Source organism: Xiphophorus hellerii, chromosome 17 (genome assembly GCF_003331165.1).
Source record: "Xiphophorus hellerii strain 12219 chromosome 17, Xiphophorus_hellerii-4.1, whole genome shotgun sequence".
Classification (NCBI taxonomy): Eukaryota; Metazoa; Chordata; class Actinopteri; order Cyprinodontiformes; family Poeciliidae; genus Xiphophorus; species Xiphophorus hellerii.
Genome location: NC_045688.1, coordinates 15,186,012 through 15,202,211, shown reverse-complemented (window position 1 = coordinate 15,202,211; position 16,200 = coordinate 15,186,012). Strand labels below are relative to the sequence as shown.

Sequence of the window (16,200 nt, the reverse complement as noted above, 5' to 3'; positions counted from 1 at the left end):
ATCTCTTTCTAGGTCCACCCAGCTCATGACGCATCAACACACACAAATAAACAGCGTCAACCAAGCTCCGCTGGGAATACAAACAGAGATCAAAATTAATTGTATGGAAATGAGCGACTCTTTAGTCAATCAAGATGTTTACATTTTTTGCTGTTTTGTTTAAACAAGCTGGTAGGTTTTCACTTCGGTACTAAATGATCAATTTTATTAAAGCGGACATGTAGAAGTAATCATGTGGGAGTTCTTAGAACCTTCATAGGACAGTAGATATAACAAAACATAGAGAGATTTTCTTTATATAGTGAGAAACACATTGCTTTCTTTTTTTGAGCAGCCAAAACATCAGGAGGTGAATTGTGCAGCTGCACAAATCTGGTTCATCCTTAGGAACAATTTCCAGATGATTGAAAGTGTCGCATTCATCCTTTCAATTATACGCAAATATACACATGGTGGGAATGTCCAACCACCATACTGCTGCAGGAGGAGCTGGTGCTCTTCATTTAACAGATGGCATCTTTATAAGAACATTATATGGAAATGTTGAAGCAACATCTAAAGACGTCAAACAGGAAGTAAAACTTGGGCACAGATTGGTCATCCAGATGAATAACAAGTGGTTACAAAGTGGCTTAAGGACAACAAAGTCGACGTTTTGGAGTCAAAAACAAATGTAGAGAAGATCTCAAAAAAAACAAATGGGACAAAATCTCTTACTGAAGGATTTATTTATTGCCAAAAATAGCATTTTTGAACAAGAGGTTTGATTAAACAATCATTTTTGCTTTCAACATGGCAGAGATGTAGCATTGTCATATGTACCAAAAGGTCAGTATATTAAATTGCTGCTCAACCTGTCTGTAGTAGTAAAATGAACTGTTACATGATAACCAATATGGAGGTAAACAGACCTAGCAAGAGAAGACTAACTTGAACTGCCTGCTTTATTGAACGACTTAGGAAATAATGATCTTTTTTAAACCAGAGGTTTTGTTGATAACATTCTCTGACCATCTATGAGAAAGAAAAACAACTCACCTGAAGTCTCTGTCAGGTTCCCATCATATATATTTATGAAAAATAGACTATTATTTGCAATGAGTCGCTCTGTTCTGACTATTTCCCTTCATCCTTCCAAATCTTTCTCAACTCCAGTAGAGTCTGTTTTGTCAGAAGACGGTTTGGGACTTGTGTTCTCAGCACTGCTCTTCTCCTGAATGTCCAGCTGAACCATAATTCCACTTTCCTTTGCCGCTCTGGGTTGTTGCAGCTCTGTCTCCCGGTCTGCTTTCCAAAACTGTCGCTTCAGGAGGACGATGACGGCAATCATGAAGAAATAGGAAGTGCCGCTGAGGCAAGTAATCAGACCAAAGAAAACGATTCTTTCATCGGAGACAATGAACAAACGAAAGGTCAGATTAGAAGCTTAAAGATGACGGAAGAGCCTTTTTTTTTTTTTGTGCTAGCGGACGTGTTACCTATTTGAGTCGTAAATGCGACACGCCCCTCTTCCTCCGCACTTCTTGATAGACCACTTCAGGCAAGTAGAGTCTATCAGAGCTCCAAAATACACAGGCGCTGGAATTTCACCTACAAAATGTAGCGCAGATATTACATAAAAGAATCTCAGATGATATATACAAGGGAAACAATGATGCTTACCAAGAGTCCTGGTTACCAAAGTCTGAATACCCAAAGCGAGGGATTTGAGGTCTGGTGTGATGCAGCTATGTTGAAAAAACAAAAAGAAAGCAATAAGCAAGTAATATTTACAGTTAGGAATAATAAAACTGGAAACTGTAACTCAACTTTGTCTATTTTCAGAATATAGGGAGGTCAAAGCAGTTTCTGTTTAGGTCACGTAATTGCTTTTGTATACTAAGTAATCAAATACTATAGTTTTTGAAAAGTCATACACACACCTGTTAAAATGCAACCTTTTGCAATTTTGGTCAGCTTGAGGGACTCTCTGCCCCATCGAGGATCAGGGAGGGAGGAGTGGGTTTGTCTGTTTCATGCCCTTGTTTGGGAAGCGAGCGCGGCAGGAACCAGAAAGGGATACTGGAGACCAGTAGCAGGGAAGAGGATACCAGGAAGCCCAGCCACCAGGCACCCACCCAGCGGGAATCTTTTGGAGTTATGGTGACGCTTTCTGCACCGAGAAAGAAAACAGTTTTGCATCTGAGGGCAACAACAGGAGCTAAGAGATTAAAAAACAGAAACAAAATGGAAGAAAAGACAAGTGGATAAAATATGTCTACAAGAAAGAGAGGGGGATGAGAAGGAAAGGGAAAAGGACAGAATGGGAAAATAACACATTTTAGACAATAAAACACGGATAAAAGTCTACAAAACAATTTTTTTGTGCTCTTATTTTATTTTATTCTGATTATAAGGGATGAAAAAATACTGAAAATAAATCCCATATTTTTTATGCTTTTCCAGACTGCAGAGTAACCCTGGTAACCACATGAAGGAGCAGATTTTGTTTTGCTCTGACTTTCAGAGATAGGAATATGTGCTGGAACTTGCCACTGAACTTCATCTTATTGTGGGGAATAAATAATTGATTTTGGGAAACAAGTCAAGAATTTCCCCAAGGGACTCAGAAAAGTTCTCATTAACCTTCACTGACAAGTCTGCTACCTGTTTTGGTGCGAGTGTGTCAAACCTTTTGCCCTTGATCTAAATGAACCTCAGAACCCAGTTCTGTGTATCCACTTTGTCACATAGAGTGAGATTGCTGCCAAAAAGCACCTACAGATTTGTTTAAAAGATTAATTTTAATCTTAAATTGAGGGGGAAAAAAATCTGTGAAGGAGTTCTGCCTTTGGTTTTCTGTGATAATCAGTCAGGAAACATGAGAAATAACAAATGAATGGGTTTCTTATACAGCTACTATGTCATATATTATTAATCCAAGTCTTTAACAAGATTAGCAACAACATTTTACATAATTTTGGTACAAATTCCCATATTTATCACTAGAACATGTTCAGGAAATGTACCATCATACGTACCCATATCAACACATCCTACGTCAATACGTCAATTGCTGAATATTCATTCAGCAATATAAGAACCCAGGAGAAATCCAACCATGGAGAGTAATAGACTGGAGACAAGCTGGCAAAAATATTTAGAACATTAAACATGACACAGACTTTAGGCATTTTTATGCTGGATCAGCAGAAATAAATGGGCCGCGTTTACTTCTTGCCCTCCATCTGCATTGGGTGACATCTGTGTTACGTCATCTGAAACCCTGCAATACATTACCAGTTTTATTACCTTAACAAATGAGGGGATGCAAGCAGAGTTTTACACCCAATAAAAAGCGAAATCAAAATATTCGGTTCTAGATGCTAACCGCAAAGTTAAAATACTCATGATAAAAGGGTCGCCTTCTATCTCTGCATCTATCGATAAGTTTATCCACCACTTTCGGATACAATGAAATGTATTTTAGTTGGAATATAGCACATATTTGTCCTTCCAGCAATGATATTACAATCCCCCCCGTTTCTTCTGACGTCAGCCTGTGACAATTATTTAAATGGGACACTTAACTAGCTAACTCAAAGGTAGCAAAAAACCCTCATATATTCGGTTTTAGAGCGTGCAAAAATACAGTCCACTAAACTAAGTAATTTTTTAAAACATTTTCTAAAATAAAACGACATAAATATTACCTTCATTTTAATTTCGGACGGCTTCCAGCTTGGTCTGAGCTCCTTCATTAGCCGCAATGCACCGGGTCGGTAGTCGTTCTCATCGACCGTCACATCTATTTTGGGCACAGCGGGAGCCTCGTCTGGGACGTGAATGTAGTCGGCCATGGCGAAGACAGCGTTTCACAAGATAACTCACACGGCGAAGTAAGCGGTGCTTAGAAATGGCAACGCGGTGCGCAACGTATGAAACAGAGTAAGTGACTGCGGGTATATATTCCTGGTGCAGTCGCTGTATGGCAACGCCTCTCAGAAAGAACCACCCATCCGTGAGAGAAAAAAAGTTCCCCGGATGCTAGCAGTACGTAACTCCACCGACTCTTTAGAGCCGCTTGTTTATATCACCAGCGTGCACCGGTGGCGGAGCTTAACGCAGTACACATCATGTTTTATCCGTAGCTGTTCAAATATATGATTTACTACAGTTCTAATAACTAAAACATTCAAAGGAATAAATTAATGAAACTTAACGTAGACTGCAAATATAAAACTTTCCATGATTCTCTAATTACTGGTTTCTCAATGGTGGACAGCGGACCTAGGCGAATAAACACAAACGTCCACAACCGTATCAGTCACGTTATGTACACGTCACATCCGTAATAAATAACTTATTTACTTATTGTCTTACAGCAGGGCACAAATTTATGCCAGCCAATTCAGGGACAGCTGTGGAATCAGAATCACATAATTGAAACATACAAAGGAATATTGTAGCCTGAGTCTTCAAAGCTGGTTTGTTCCCAGGCTAAGTTTAATGCTAACATACCATAGGGGAGCAATAGGGCGTCACAGCAAACAAAGCATTTCTTTAGGGTTACCTGTGGCAACATTTAACAAACGCTATTAAATAGCTCATTCATTACCTGTGACTTACAGACACATTGAAAAGCAGTCTTAAATGACGAGCAAGGGACACGAAATGCTCACTGTGTTTTCTACCCCAAAATGTTGAGGAAGAAATACTTTTATTGATTTAACTGGCATCTTGTGCTGAAACAGAAATCTCTTGCAAGAATTTTTTGTGAGAAGCTACATGTTTCTTCATTTCATTAGTGCTGTGATTTACGAGATTCACAAAGCTGGAAGAAAACATACGTGGATTCAGAAGGCTTAGATCAAAGGCACTGTAGTCTTGAAGCTTATAAAATGATTTTTTAAAAATCATCTTATGATGTGATTTATCACCAGAGTCGTCATTCATTCATTCACTGTTACACATGATCATTAGGTCACTGGGGTATTCTCCCAGTTTGTACTATATAGGAGTCATGGCTCCTCTGGGCCAGTTCCCCTATGGCAGCTGGGCGGGAGGCAGATGTATCTCCCTCTTGCCGAAGGAGTTCTTGCCCACGTCTGTGGCTCCATTGCCGAAACGGCCCAATATGTCTGCTACCCTCTGGGTAGAACAGGTAGGTAAGTTGCACTTTCTCTTCTGTAAGTGATGACTGAAACGGATAAAACGTGACATTAAAAAAACAATAAGGAACATGTTTTTACACGACAAAAACTCATGTTCACGAGTGCGCACCTGTTCATTCCTGTGAGCCCCCTCTCAGGCCTGGCGCCCGTGAGGCCGAGGAACGGGTCGGCGATTAGCTCAGGCAGTGACCTGCTCTCCTTGTCTGGAAGAGCATTTTCTTGCTTGTTGTCGGAGGAGGAGCCGGAACTGAAGTACCTGGATTACAGATGGAAAAGGGTCAAAGTATTTCACGCTGATGATACCCTCTTTATACTAGCTGCTAGCCCTGAGTGAGAGGGGAGACAGTGGACTCTTAGTCAGCCATCCTAGGTTTGCACAATGGAGTGCTTTCTTAAGCCGTTTTTGCACTGCAGGGTCCAGGCCTGACCAAGCCCGGCTCGGCTCGACCCGGTCCTATTGGTCTTATAGCTTTGGTCGTTTTGCATTGAGCGGGATCGTCACGTAAATCCAATTCTTGCTAAAACTACCGTGGCGATCTCCCCAGCAACCGCAGAACAGTTTCTTTCTTGGGTCTGCCATCCAGCTCCTTCTATGTGCGCTTGTCAGCAAGTAAGCTGAGGGAAAAATTTACCACGGCTTTACATTTCGCGGCCAGCTGAACTACAGCTTTAGCAACGTCAGATGCGAAGACCCACTCCTTCACAGCCTTTTCCGACTTCAGTGGGAGAAATGTTATTTAAATTTAGCATAAAATATTTGGCGGTAGAGGCGATTGGAATCCCTGTGTAGCACAGAGCTGACGTTCATCATTCAGATCTGTGGTGCTCCAGACACAGAAATGAATAAACCTCTAAATTTACAATTGTTAGACACTTTTGGTATGATTATGCTCCTGTGTGTTGGAGGCCGTTTGGTTGTAAATCTGAAGATACAGGAAATATAACAAATCGCAATTGGTGGCGCTGTTGCTGTGCACAAGAGATGTGAGCTGGCCCTGTAAAGAAGAAGACGAGGTTCCCTGTTGGAAAATAAACGTTGCCATGAGCTACTTCCAGTTATCTGCTTGAATATTATTTTATTTGACCTAGTGTATCATACACAACAATATCAACTTCAAAACCCCTGAGATTATGATTATGTACAACTGATGCAGACCAGGAAGCTGAGATATTCTTTCAGGATATCGCAGATAAATGGCTCATAATTTAGGTGCAAATATTACATTTTATTATTTATATCCAGACAGCTATATAGGTTGATGTTTGAATGGATTTGATGAGTAAAGCTAAATTACGGAACCGCTGTCCACTTTACAGATTCTCCAGCTCATTTCCTCACCTGAGGCTTGGAGCGGCTGCGATGCAGCGGAGCAACACAAGCGCCGCCAGGAGAAACACAGGCACTCTCAGGTGATACATGGTGTTTCTGGTGCTGATGACTTCCTGGAGAAACACAAAGGGTTTCATCAACGTTAGACTTTGTTTTGTCCATCTTTACAGAAATGTTTTTTGTATAGTATGATATGCAAATTGGTAAAGAAAAAAACCCCCCAAAACATTTAAAACACAATACAAGAAACAGATTTCAATATGAAGTTAAAAATAATAGAAGCTGAGATCAGTCATTTCTCAAATGGATTTGATGAGTGAATTCTTTTTTTAATCTCAAAATTTTAGTGGAAACATTCAAACGTGTGTTTGTCATGATTTATATAATAAAAAGTATTATAGCTTTACATGAAACTGATTTATATTTTTAATAGAATAAACCAGCTTTTTGCTAATGGTTTAAAAATTGCATCCATTCTTGCTTGGTAAAAATCACTTGCCTTGGAAAATCTTGAAAAAGAAAAACAGATTTAGCAGAAATCTTGCATCACAAAACTAAAACAAAACATTTGTAAAAGTCCAAACTTAAAGCAAGAACTTAGTGTCAGTAAAAAATAAAAAAATAAAGACCTATAGGAACTGGAAGGTTCCTATACTCACTGGGTGTAGCGTTTGTCCTCGTCTGTCTGTTGAGCAGTCTGATGGTTTGTCAGGATGTCACAGTTTATAAACTCTTTGCTCAAACCACTTGTGACATCAGCTCTCTCCAAATATAGCCAAGCAATTTTATTTTCACACAGGGTTGGGGGGAAAAGGGAGGGACTCTCATACGTTCAGCCACATTTGTTTTCGGACAGCCGCATACAGAGGAATTGCTGCACGTCATCATCATCACCACCTCCTTCGTCACCATTGTCATCAGTCGCCGTGTTGGGACTGACCCGCCGCAAACTCAACAGAGAGCAGAACTCTGTCAAAGTGCTGTTTGCCTTGTGAGACGCCTCATGAAGAACAGGTCGCCAAACTTGAGACCCTGAGGGACTCCAAGGCGATTAATAATAGATTTGAAGAAGAATTGCATTTAATAATGAATAGCCGCTTATCAGTTTAGCGTGATTTGTCATTCACTACAGATTCATTCATAACGTAATGATGAAGTGTAAAAAAATAAAATAAAGCATATATGTTAAACCCAATGAAGAAATGAACAATTACTGTTTTTAATGGACAAACTAAATTCTCTAAGCTAATTTTAACATCAGGCAAAACCAATCTGAGTAAATACAACAAAACAAAACAGATTTAAAAGATTTCAGAGGATTTGTTTAATGGAATAAAAACATGGAAAAAGCAATTGCTTTTTCACATTAGGGCAGGTTGATTTGGACACATTTCCTCCTAATGTATCAAAAATCTTCCATCATAGTTACCAAAGTTAAATTTGGATAAATGTTCCCCTAATGTATCAAAAATCTTCCATCATAGCCAAAGTTAAATTTGGATAAATGTTCCCCTAATGTATCAAAAATCTTCCATCATAGCCAAAGTTAAATTTTGTTAATTGGGAAAACCAGACTAAATCACTTTTGAACGACTATGTTGTAATTCTCTTTAAATACCTTTTTTGATCTTACATTTTTAAGAATTTGGCAACAAAGTCTGTGTCCAGCAATGCAAATAAAGTTGTTTGTCCATCAAGGCCTTTGGGAATGTGACCGACCAATGACAAATCTGACTTAATATTAGCCCTTGTGGCAGTTTTTGATGTGGATGATATGGGTCACTGCCCAGGGCGACATTATATCAGAGGGTGACACAGGCAGGTTCTGTCAACTGGGCCACAACAGGTTATCTATTGGCTTTTAGGGAAGTCCAGTCAGTAGGGATTGGAGAAATGGCAGTACAACGCCACTGGCTGATGATGCTGATGTTGGTGTCTGATTTATGTTTTCCTTTTAACCCTGAAGTAAAAGGCTTGCTAGTCATAGTTGTATTAGTTTTTGGTTTTCTAATGTGGCTTTTGAACCAATTCAATTTCTCTTCACACCAATACAATAAACAGCATTCAAGATATTTTTCCTACTTTTCTGAGCGATGAGTGGTCATTAATTATATCTATTGCTTGGAGAGGTGATGTCACACTGTGTGTGAGAGAGATGAGTAGCAATAAAACTTTGTTTTGCTGCTGTTCATTGTGAGAAGCCCAGTTAGCATTTCTGATTCAGTGTATTCACTTACCTTAACTTTATAAACTCACAGTTTACGTTAGCATTTTAAAATTTCAGCAACTTTCTTAACAGGAAAAGACTGAAAACTCAAAAGTTTGTTATCTATTCAGCCTCTTTGTGAGGTTGCGTAGTATTTCTTTTTCATACCAAAACACTGATTGAGAAGCCTTGCAGGTCAGCGGACGTGGCATTTTAATGTGGTTTTGTGATTTCGTTCGAGTGTGCGTCCACATGACTGGTAGGTTGCAGTGTATTTATGTTTGAGTGGCACTATATGTTCATTTTAGTACTTAGAACATTTCCTGTTGTTAGATTTTCTTTTAGAATAAGCGAAGGCTAGGCTAAGCTAATTTCTGTGCTAAAATGGTAAACTATATTATGTTTACTTGCTTTCTTTTGCTTTATTTAACTTTAATATTAATGAAACAAACAAATAATATGATTAAAATATGTTTGTAAATGAGTATCTGCGTTCATAGTGGATTGTAATTTGTATTTATTAATTTTTTTGTAGAACCACACACAGGCCTACAAACGTCAATCCACGCACATCCTGCCTGTAAACCAGTTGTCACCGGCTGATTAAAGAGTCAAACCAGCACCTGGCTACATTATTGGCTCGGGGTCATCTGGGCACCTAATCGGTGCACATTCTGCGATCACTATTTTCATGTAGAACCCCAGACGTATAGCGGCGTTATAACACTGATCCTGAAAATAGCTTACCTTGAGTTGAATCCCCTCAATAGCAACTTCCACACCAAGGAAAGTTGCTAGTGTGAGTTGTTAGCATTGTTTCCTGATTAGAAACCGTGCCAGCACAACCAGCCAGTTTCTGAGTGCATCTCTGCTTCCTCACAACTACACTTTACCTTAAACAGTGATAGAGTGATATTTTTCAATTCACCTCCCAAAACTTTGCACACGACTCATAGAAGTTGAAAGGAAACCAGGAAAAAAAATTGAATAAATATTAATTCCACATACAGTTTGTGTGTACACTGTAAAAAAAGTCAGTAAATTTACGGTAAAAAACTGTAAAAAACCAACAGTTTTTGACCGTCGTATCCAAAAACATTGCATTACCGTAGAAATTACATGGAACTACCGTAAGTCGAAACTGCAAAGAAAGTCAGTAAATTTACGGTAAAAAATTGTAAAATGCCAGCAGTTACTGACCAGAATATTCACAGCATTATACTGCCGTAGAAAATACATGGCATTATCATAACTGAATAAACATATATCCTAAATAATTGTGACAGTCACGAATGTAGAAAATACAGAAATATAGTGTAAAAATATAAGTAATTGTAAAGTTCTTAAAAAATTGTAATATTGCCAGCAGTTAATTACCCTAAACTTAACAGTAGCAATCAGCCAAAATTACAAATTTTGCTGATGTTTAGATCTACAATGTAAAAGCGTAAACAAGACTGCAAAATAATTTTTTACAAAGAACAGAATGCTGGTGTGATATTTTGGTTTCTTTTTTAATAATGCCTTTAATACACCAAACTGAAATCTCAGCAGTAGACCAGGCATCGATCTGGCGATCCACCGATTGCAAAGCAAACTCCTACAGCCAACGCCACCATCATTTATGAGAGCATTTGATCATTAACATTAAGAGAACTGTATGTTAGCCCCTCTTGCTTGAATGAAGCTGAAGTTGGTTTCCAATTGCTGCTTCCAATTTGGGAAATGGCTAAAGGGCAATTCCACCTAATTTTTCACTGCAATCAGCATCTTTAATTTACTCTAGCTAAAAAACTACAACACCTAGACTCTTCAAATCTGGACTAGATTATTCTCAACTCATATCAGAATATTTAGAACCAAGTGTGGGATTTGTAAAACCTTTATCTGATTTGTGAAACTTCAATAAAGAACAATTCTAGTGTTATCCAAAATCATACAAGTTGTAAAGTCACCCATCATTGAAGTTTCACAAATCCCACACTTGGTTTTAAATATTGTGCTATTAGTAGAGAATAGTCTAGAGCAGGGGTCCCCAAACTTTTTCCTGCGAGGGCCACATAGCTGTTCCTTTCTCTGCTCGGGGGCCGGTCTTAGTTTTTGGAGAAAGATACCTTAGAAACTTATTGTCGGCGGGGGGGGGGGGGGGGGCTGTTCTGTCTTTGAAACTGTCGACGGGGGGGGGGGGGGGGGGGGGTTGCTGACTACGACACATTCGCGGTCGCTTTTAGATAGATTTTTACCCAGAATGGAAATGGAAAAAACCGTGAGTGAAACGGTGACTGGGACTGACTAGTATATATTTGAGGGAAAGTTAGTTTAACATCTGCTCAAGAGCCCCCTGGTGGTTGAAGAGAAATCCACAAACCAGAAAATACAATATATGAAAAAATACACTGAATGCTCTCTGGTATGAGGAGGCGGGCCAGATCCGGCATTGCCAGACCAAATGACGCAGGCCGTAGTTTGGGGACCCCTGGTCTAGAGAGTTTTTCATTTTGTTATTGTGATAAATAGTAGGGTTTACAGTAAATGGAGACTGTTATTTGTCATGTAAACAAATAATTATCTAGTTTGCATTGCTGCTTGATCCTTCAGCATCAGCAGCAAGATTCTTTTAACTCTGTTCCTGTAGTGGTGTCCTGAACTCAACACAGTAAAGTCACTGTGCTAACTAAGGTTGCTAACTAGGGTGCTGAGAGCCCAGTAGGCCTGGTCCTTGTCAAGATGCTGCTACTGTCTTTGAAATCAAATTTCTGCTATTTTTGCACGTTCAGGAGGAGAAGGGCAACACATCACAGGTGAGTCCCTTTCACGGTTTCAACTGAAGTTAGCTAACTTTAACCAACTGACAAAGAAATGTGTAGTTTCTGAGCCATGCTGTTTATGTACATGCACTGCAGCTAGATATTTTTACTATATGGAACATTTAATCTTCACAGATGCAACACTTCCATTAATGTTTCTGTAGGAACGGCTGCATAGATTATATTTCTGGTCTACTTCAGACTACATGTGCTTAAAGTTATTGTTAATGGCAGAAGCAACTTTTTCCAAGTTTGGTTCAATAATTAATTTGAATTACTTTGAGTGTGAAATGTTCATGCATGCAAGTTAAATCTCTGAAGAACATGTTAGCTTTTGTTTCAATATTTTGGTAATACTTAGAAGTATAAAGCTTGGCATCAGAGATATTATTTAATATTTTCCTTTGACCTCTTGACTCTCACACCCAAAATACTTGCACTAAAGTCACTGGGTCCATGACAGTTGAAGGATTTGAAGATAAGAGAATTTAAATATTAATATTTTACAGCTTTTCTCAGTTTGGGTGCATCTCTCAGAACAGAATTGAAATTCTTAAAACTACCTGTTCAATCTTCAAATTACTGTGTCACTTCTGCACATCAAAACAATTAGTTTTGCAAGTTTTGCTTTTGTACATCATGTAGCTGGTTATGTACACTTCTATGCTTTTATAATTGTAATTTGCTTTTATCGTCTTGATCAAAATATGTTAACCCTCCTGTTGTCCTCGGGTCAAAATGACCCGCCACTGTGTTAAACCCCCCCCCCCCCCCAAAAAATCCCCTAAATGTAATTTTTTTAACTTGAGATTTTAAGACTTTTCCTAGATTGGCCCAGACAATAGAAAAAGTTCAGTGTTGCTTTTATTCTCATTTCCATGTAAGCTGTACAAAAAAAGGTACAAAGATGGTCTTCAGGTCAAAATGACCCGTGAGGCAAATGGAGTTGAAATCAAGGTCACAGAGTTATTTACAAACCATAAAATGTTACAAAGTTTTAGTTGTGTCTCAGATCAATCAGTAGCAGAAGTGAGCAGAGAGTGGAAGGCCAATTTTCCGAGCCACAATGCCAGTCAAACTCTTTCACACCTACTCAAGACTGATGCGATTTGATGACCGTGAATCAAGACCAGCAAGACGTATGACAGACAAACTTGCAGCCATAAGAGAGGTATGGGACAAGTGGGTGGAGCGGTTGCCCTACCTCTACAATCCAGAGCCTGATGTAACAGTGGATGAGCAACTGGTTCCATTTAGAGGTAATCTGTTTTCATATTTGTAATAAAAGTGATTTTCACTATTGATTTCTTTGACTGTTTTCTGTGACACTGATACTAATCACTGATGCTAATGTCTTTTGTCCAAAGGTTGTTGTCCTTTCCGGCAGTATATGCCCAGCAAGCCAGCAAAATATGGGATCAAGTCATGGGTGGCTTCTGAATCAAGCTATGCTTGGAAAATGCAAGTCTATACTGGGAAGTCAACCAGTGGATGCCCAGAGAAGAACCAGGGGTTGCGAGTTGTGCTTGATGTGACAGAGGGACTGAGGGGTCACAATGTGACATGTGACAATTTCTTCAACTCTTATGAACTCGGACAGCAGCTCCTGAAGAGGAAGATCACCATGGTTGGTACAGTTCAAAAGAACAAGCCTGAGCTCCCACCTGCACTGCTTGGGTCAAAGGAGAGAGAGGTCTTCTCCTCAAAGTTTGCCTTCACACCCACCACCACTCTAGTTTCCTACCTCCCAAAGAAAAACAAGAATGTAGTTCTTCTGAGCACACTGCACAAAGACGGCGACATTAGTGACCGTGAGGACAGGAAGCCAATCATCATCCTGGAATAAAACCGAAACAAAGGAGGTGTGGACAACCTAGATAAGGTGATTGGAGCATATAGCTGCAGAAGAATGACTGCCCGCTGGCCCCTGGTCATCTTCCACAACATCATTGATGTGTCCTCCTACAATGCCTTTGTGATTTGGATAGAGATCAACCCAACCTGGATGTCTCATAAGCACAACAAGAAGAGGGTGTTCCTGGAGCAGCTAGGAAAGGCACTTGTAACTCCACTCATTGAAAGAAGGAAGCATGTCCCCCACACAGAAGCCTCAGCAGCAGTTGTGAAAGCTATTCAGAGTGCAGCAGCTCCTGATCAACCTGAGGATCCATCTACCACAGCCACTTCCTCAGCTAAGCCAAGTAAGAGGAAGAGATGTCAGTTCTGCCCTCAGACTGTAAAACACATACTGTGTGCTGCAGGTGTAAGAAATATATCTGCAAAGGCTGTGCACTTGCATACTGCCCTACATGTGCCAATTAGTTGAATGGGTTATGTTATTTTTCATATTTTTGTATTGTACATCCTCTTGTTCACTGGAGAAAAGTAAAAGAAAATTAGTCACTGTGATGAATAAAAATGCATTCGAAACTCATTTTGCACATTTTTTTTCTTAAGCTATAGAAATTCAAGTGGAGAGGGAAAAGTCAAGTATTCACACATTTTGTGGTGAGTGACAATATACAAGATAGAATTTGGTGTTTAAAATTCAATTAAGCTGCTTATATTGGGGGTTTATTGAAGACGGGTCATTTTGACCCGGAGGATAAAGGGTGTATACAGAAAATGAGGACAACAGGACAACAACGTGTCTGTGTTGAATTCTCAACTTCCAAAATAGCATCAGTTCATTGTGTAAGTCTTAACATGCATAAGTCTTAAAGTTGTCATAATGTGAATCATATATTAATTAATTTATATTCTATTATTTTCTAAATCTGTCCTGAATTGGTAAATTGCTCCCAAGTGAGTCCTGAGTTTCTCTAACAGGTCAGTGTATGAACCATTAGCTCAACCAACGATCAACCAGTTTTCTGAAACAGATTGGAGGTGCATCTTGTGAACCATCAGTTGGCAACATTATGCTCTATATAGTCAGAACACAACACAATGTTACATGTCTGAGAACTGATGAACAAGTATCTGGGCAGAGTGAACAGCCAGAGAGAAGAAGAGGAGTGAGGCTGAGGAGGAAATAGTTGGGAGGAAAGCAGAAGAAGAGTCAGAAGAGGCTGAGGACATCTGCCAGTTTCCATCAGTCCAACATCAGGACATGGCTGAGACCCACAACATGATGCTGATGGAGGTCCTCCCACCCTACTGTTCATTCCTTAACCCCACTGAGGAAAAAAGATTCCTCAGTGGAGTTAAGGAACAAAGTGACTATGGAAATTAAAATGTAATGTAATTTCTACAGCACTGTACAGTTTTCCTTGAGGAGATTGTCCTGTGGCTCCTTTTCTACTTTTTTTGTTCTCTGCATTTCTGTCTTTTTCTTTCTGAATCACCATGGCATGGTCCATGAATAAATTATAGCAAAAGCGTAAATCAGTGTTTCTCAATCCTGGTCTTCAGCGTCACCCTGTCCTGCAGGTTTAGGTATTTCCCTTCTGCCACACACCTGAATTGTATCTCTGGATGATTAACAAGCTTCTGCAGTACTTGATTGTCATCCAATCATTTGAATCAGCTGTTCTGGAGTAGAGGCACATCTAAAACATGCAGAGCAGGGGGGCGTTGAGGACCAGGGTTGAGAAACACTGGCGTAAATGATCCTTTTGTAGTCTCTTCTCATGACTAATCGATTTGACTGTCTTATCTGTACATAGAGAGACTATAACTTATTATTTTGAGTCACTGATATGTTAACAGACAGGATTTTAAGAGCTGAACTAAGGATTTTGAAAGCAAACAAATGCTATTTTTCCTGTTTCTACAAATTGTTTTGAGAAATGCGCTTACTGTTTTGTAAATGCCAACAATGACTCGAGAAATGCACCAAAAGTGACTGAGAAAAACTAACCTAGCATAAATTGTCTCAGCTGTATCAATTTGTTTGCCTGTATGAAAAGTGTTCACATTTACAGCTTTGTTTCTGCTAGCTTGCAGGAAATGTAACTTACATAAATGGTTGAAGACAACCTATTGGCCTTCATGAGACTCAGATAAATGGTGAGTATCTATTTCATAAATTGCCTAAAACAGTTATATTTGTTTTTAGTTTGTGTATTTTGTCTGGTTGCAGACCAGAGGATCACACCTGTTGACAACAAACAAAGGTTTAACTACTGAATTTTCAGTCAGAAATGATCACACCACCTGGTTGAAGTACCTGTGTCCATATGCAAGTCAACAAAGGTGAAACAAACATTTAAGCGAATAAGATGTTCATGTAGTGCATCTTTCTAACTTTTTCTTTTTGTTTTCCAGCAGAGAGGAAACACCCGATTGACAACATGCGAGTCTCAATTTCAACCTGTGACTGGGAAGACTACAACCATCCTGAGCAACGTCTGATCTCAGCGACTTGTGACTCTCAACCCAGAACAAGAATCCTTTTATCACCATTTTGTCTTCTACAATATGTTATCTCTTATGTGGACACATACTGTTTGTTTTGTTTTTGTTTTCCAGATCTCAGTAATACCGTGAGGAAACTGGACATAAAATAGAATCAGTTCTTTTTTTAACTTGACTTTTTAAATAGAAATTGTTTCTTTAAGTGGATTACTCGTAATCTGTATTTTTGTTTAATTAGAAATTATTTTCTTTATAACTTTCTGTATAGAAATGCTTGACAAGTTACACTTCCTTGGTTGTTGTACTATAATTTGTATGGTAAAATTCTGGTAGGAACAGAGACCA

The 16,200-nt window shown here is 39.2% G+C and overlaps 2 protein-coding genes and 1 long non-coding RNA gene across 5 annotated transcripts in view; all 3 read right to left on the bottom strand.

The window, feature by feature from the left end:
• Positions 1-711: 711 nt before the first annotated feature.
• On the bottom strand, positions 712-4,023 carry LOC116736668 (solute carrier organic anion transporter family member 1C1-like). Of its 3 annotated transcripts, XM_032589280.1 has the most exons (6): positions 3,693-4,023; positions 3,021-3,126; positions 1,923-2,152; positions 1,663-1,727; positions 1,479-1,590; positions 712-1,382 (listed from the first exon to the last, which is right to left on the bottom strand). In XM_032589280.1, exons 3-6 carry the CDS (start codon positions 1,976-1,978, stop codon positions 1,127-1,129), a joined length of 489 nt encoding a protein of 162 aa, XP_032445171.1. In that variant the 5' UTR covers positions 1,979-2,152; positions 3,021-3,126; positions 3,693-4,023; the 3' UTR covers positions 712-1,126. The 3 variants fall into 3 exon arrangements, with proteins under 3 accessions (XP_032445171.1, XP_032445173.1, XP_032445172.1); XM_032589282.1 differs by lacking the exon at positions 3,021-3,126 and having other exon boundaries at positions 3,693-4,022; XM_032589281.1 differs by lacking the exons at positions 3,021-3,126; positions 3,693-4,023 and having other exon boundaries at positions 1,923-3,014.
• Positions 4,024-5,278: 1,255 nt separating this feature from the next.
• LOC116736670 (uncharacterized) lies at positions 5,279-7,272 on the bottom strand. The gene is made up of 3 exons (XR_004342646.1): positions 7,143-7,272; positions 6,493-6,596; positions 5,279-5,409 (listed from the first exon to the last, which is right to left on the bottom strand). It is a non-coding gene; the product is annotated as an uncharacterized LOC116736670 (long non-coding RNA).
• A 43-nt stretch (positions 7,273-7,315) lies between these two features.
• The window catches only part of LOC116737152 (uncharacterized), a 26,599-nt gene continuing 17,714 nt past the window's right edge, over positions 7,316-16,200 (bottom strand). Inside the window, exon 5 of the mRNA XM_032590163.1 lies at positions 7,316-7,483. Coding sequence (XP_032446054.1) covers positions 7,316-7,483 — 168 coding nt within the window. The remainder of the gene's footprint in view (positions 7,484-16,200) is intronic.

Excerpts from the sequence above, each read along its gene's own strand:
- LOC116736668 (XM_032589280.1), bottom strand. The coding sequence starts at position 1,978 with ATGGGGCAGAGAGTCCCTCAAGCTGACCAAAATTGCAAAAGGTTGCAT. Across the intron at positions 1,728-1,922 it reads AAAAGGTTGCATTTTAACAG|CTGCATCACACCAGACCTCA; the intron begins GTGTGTGTATGA and ends TTTTCAACATAG. Across the intron at positions 1,383-1,478 it reads CGCATTTACGACTCAAATAG|AATCGTTTTCTTTGGTCTGA; the intron begins GTAACACGTCCG and ends CTCCGATGAAAG.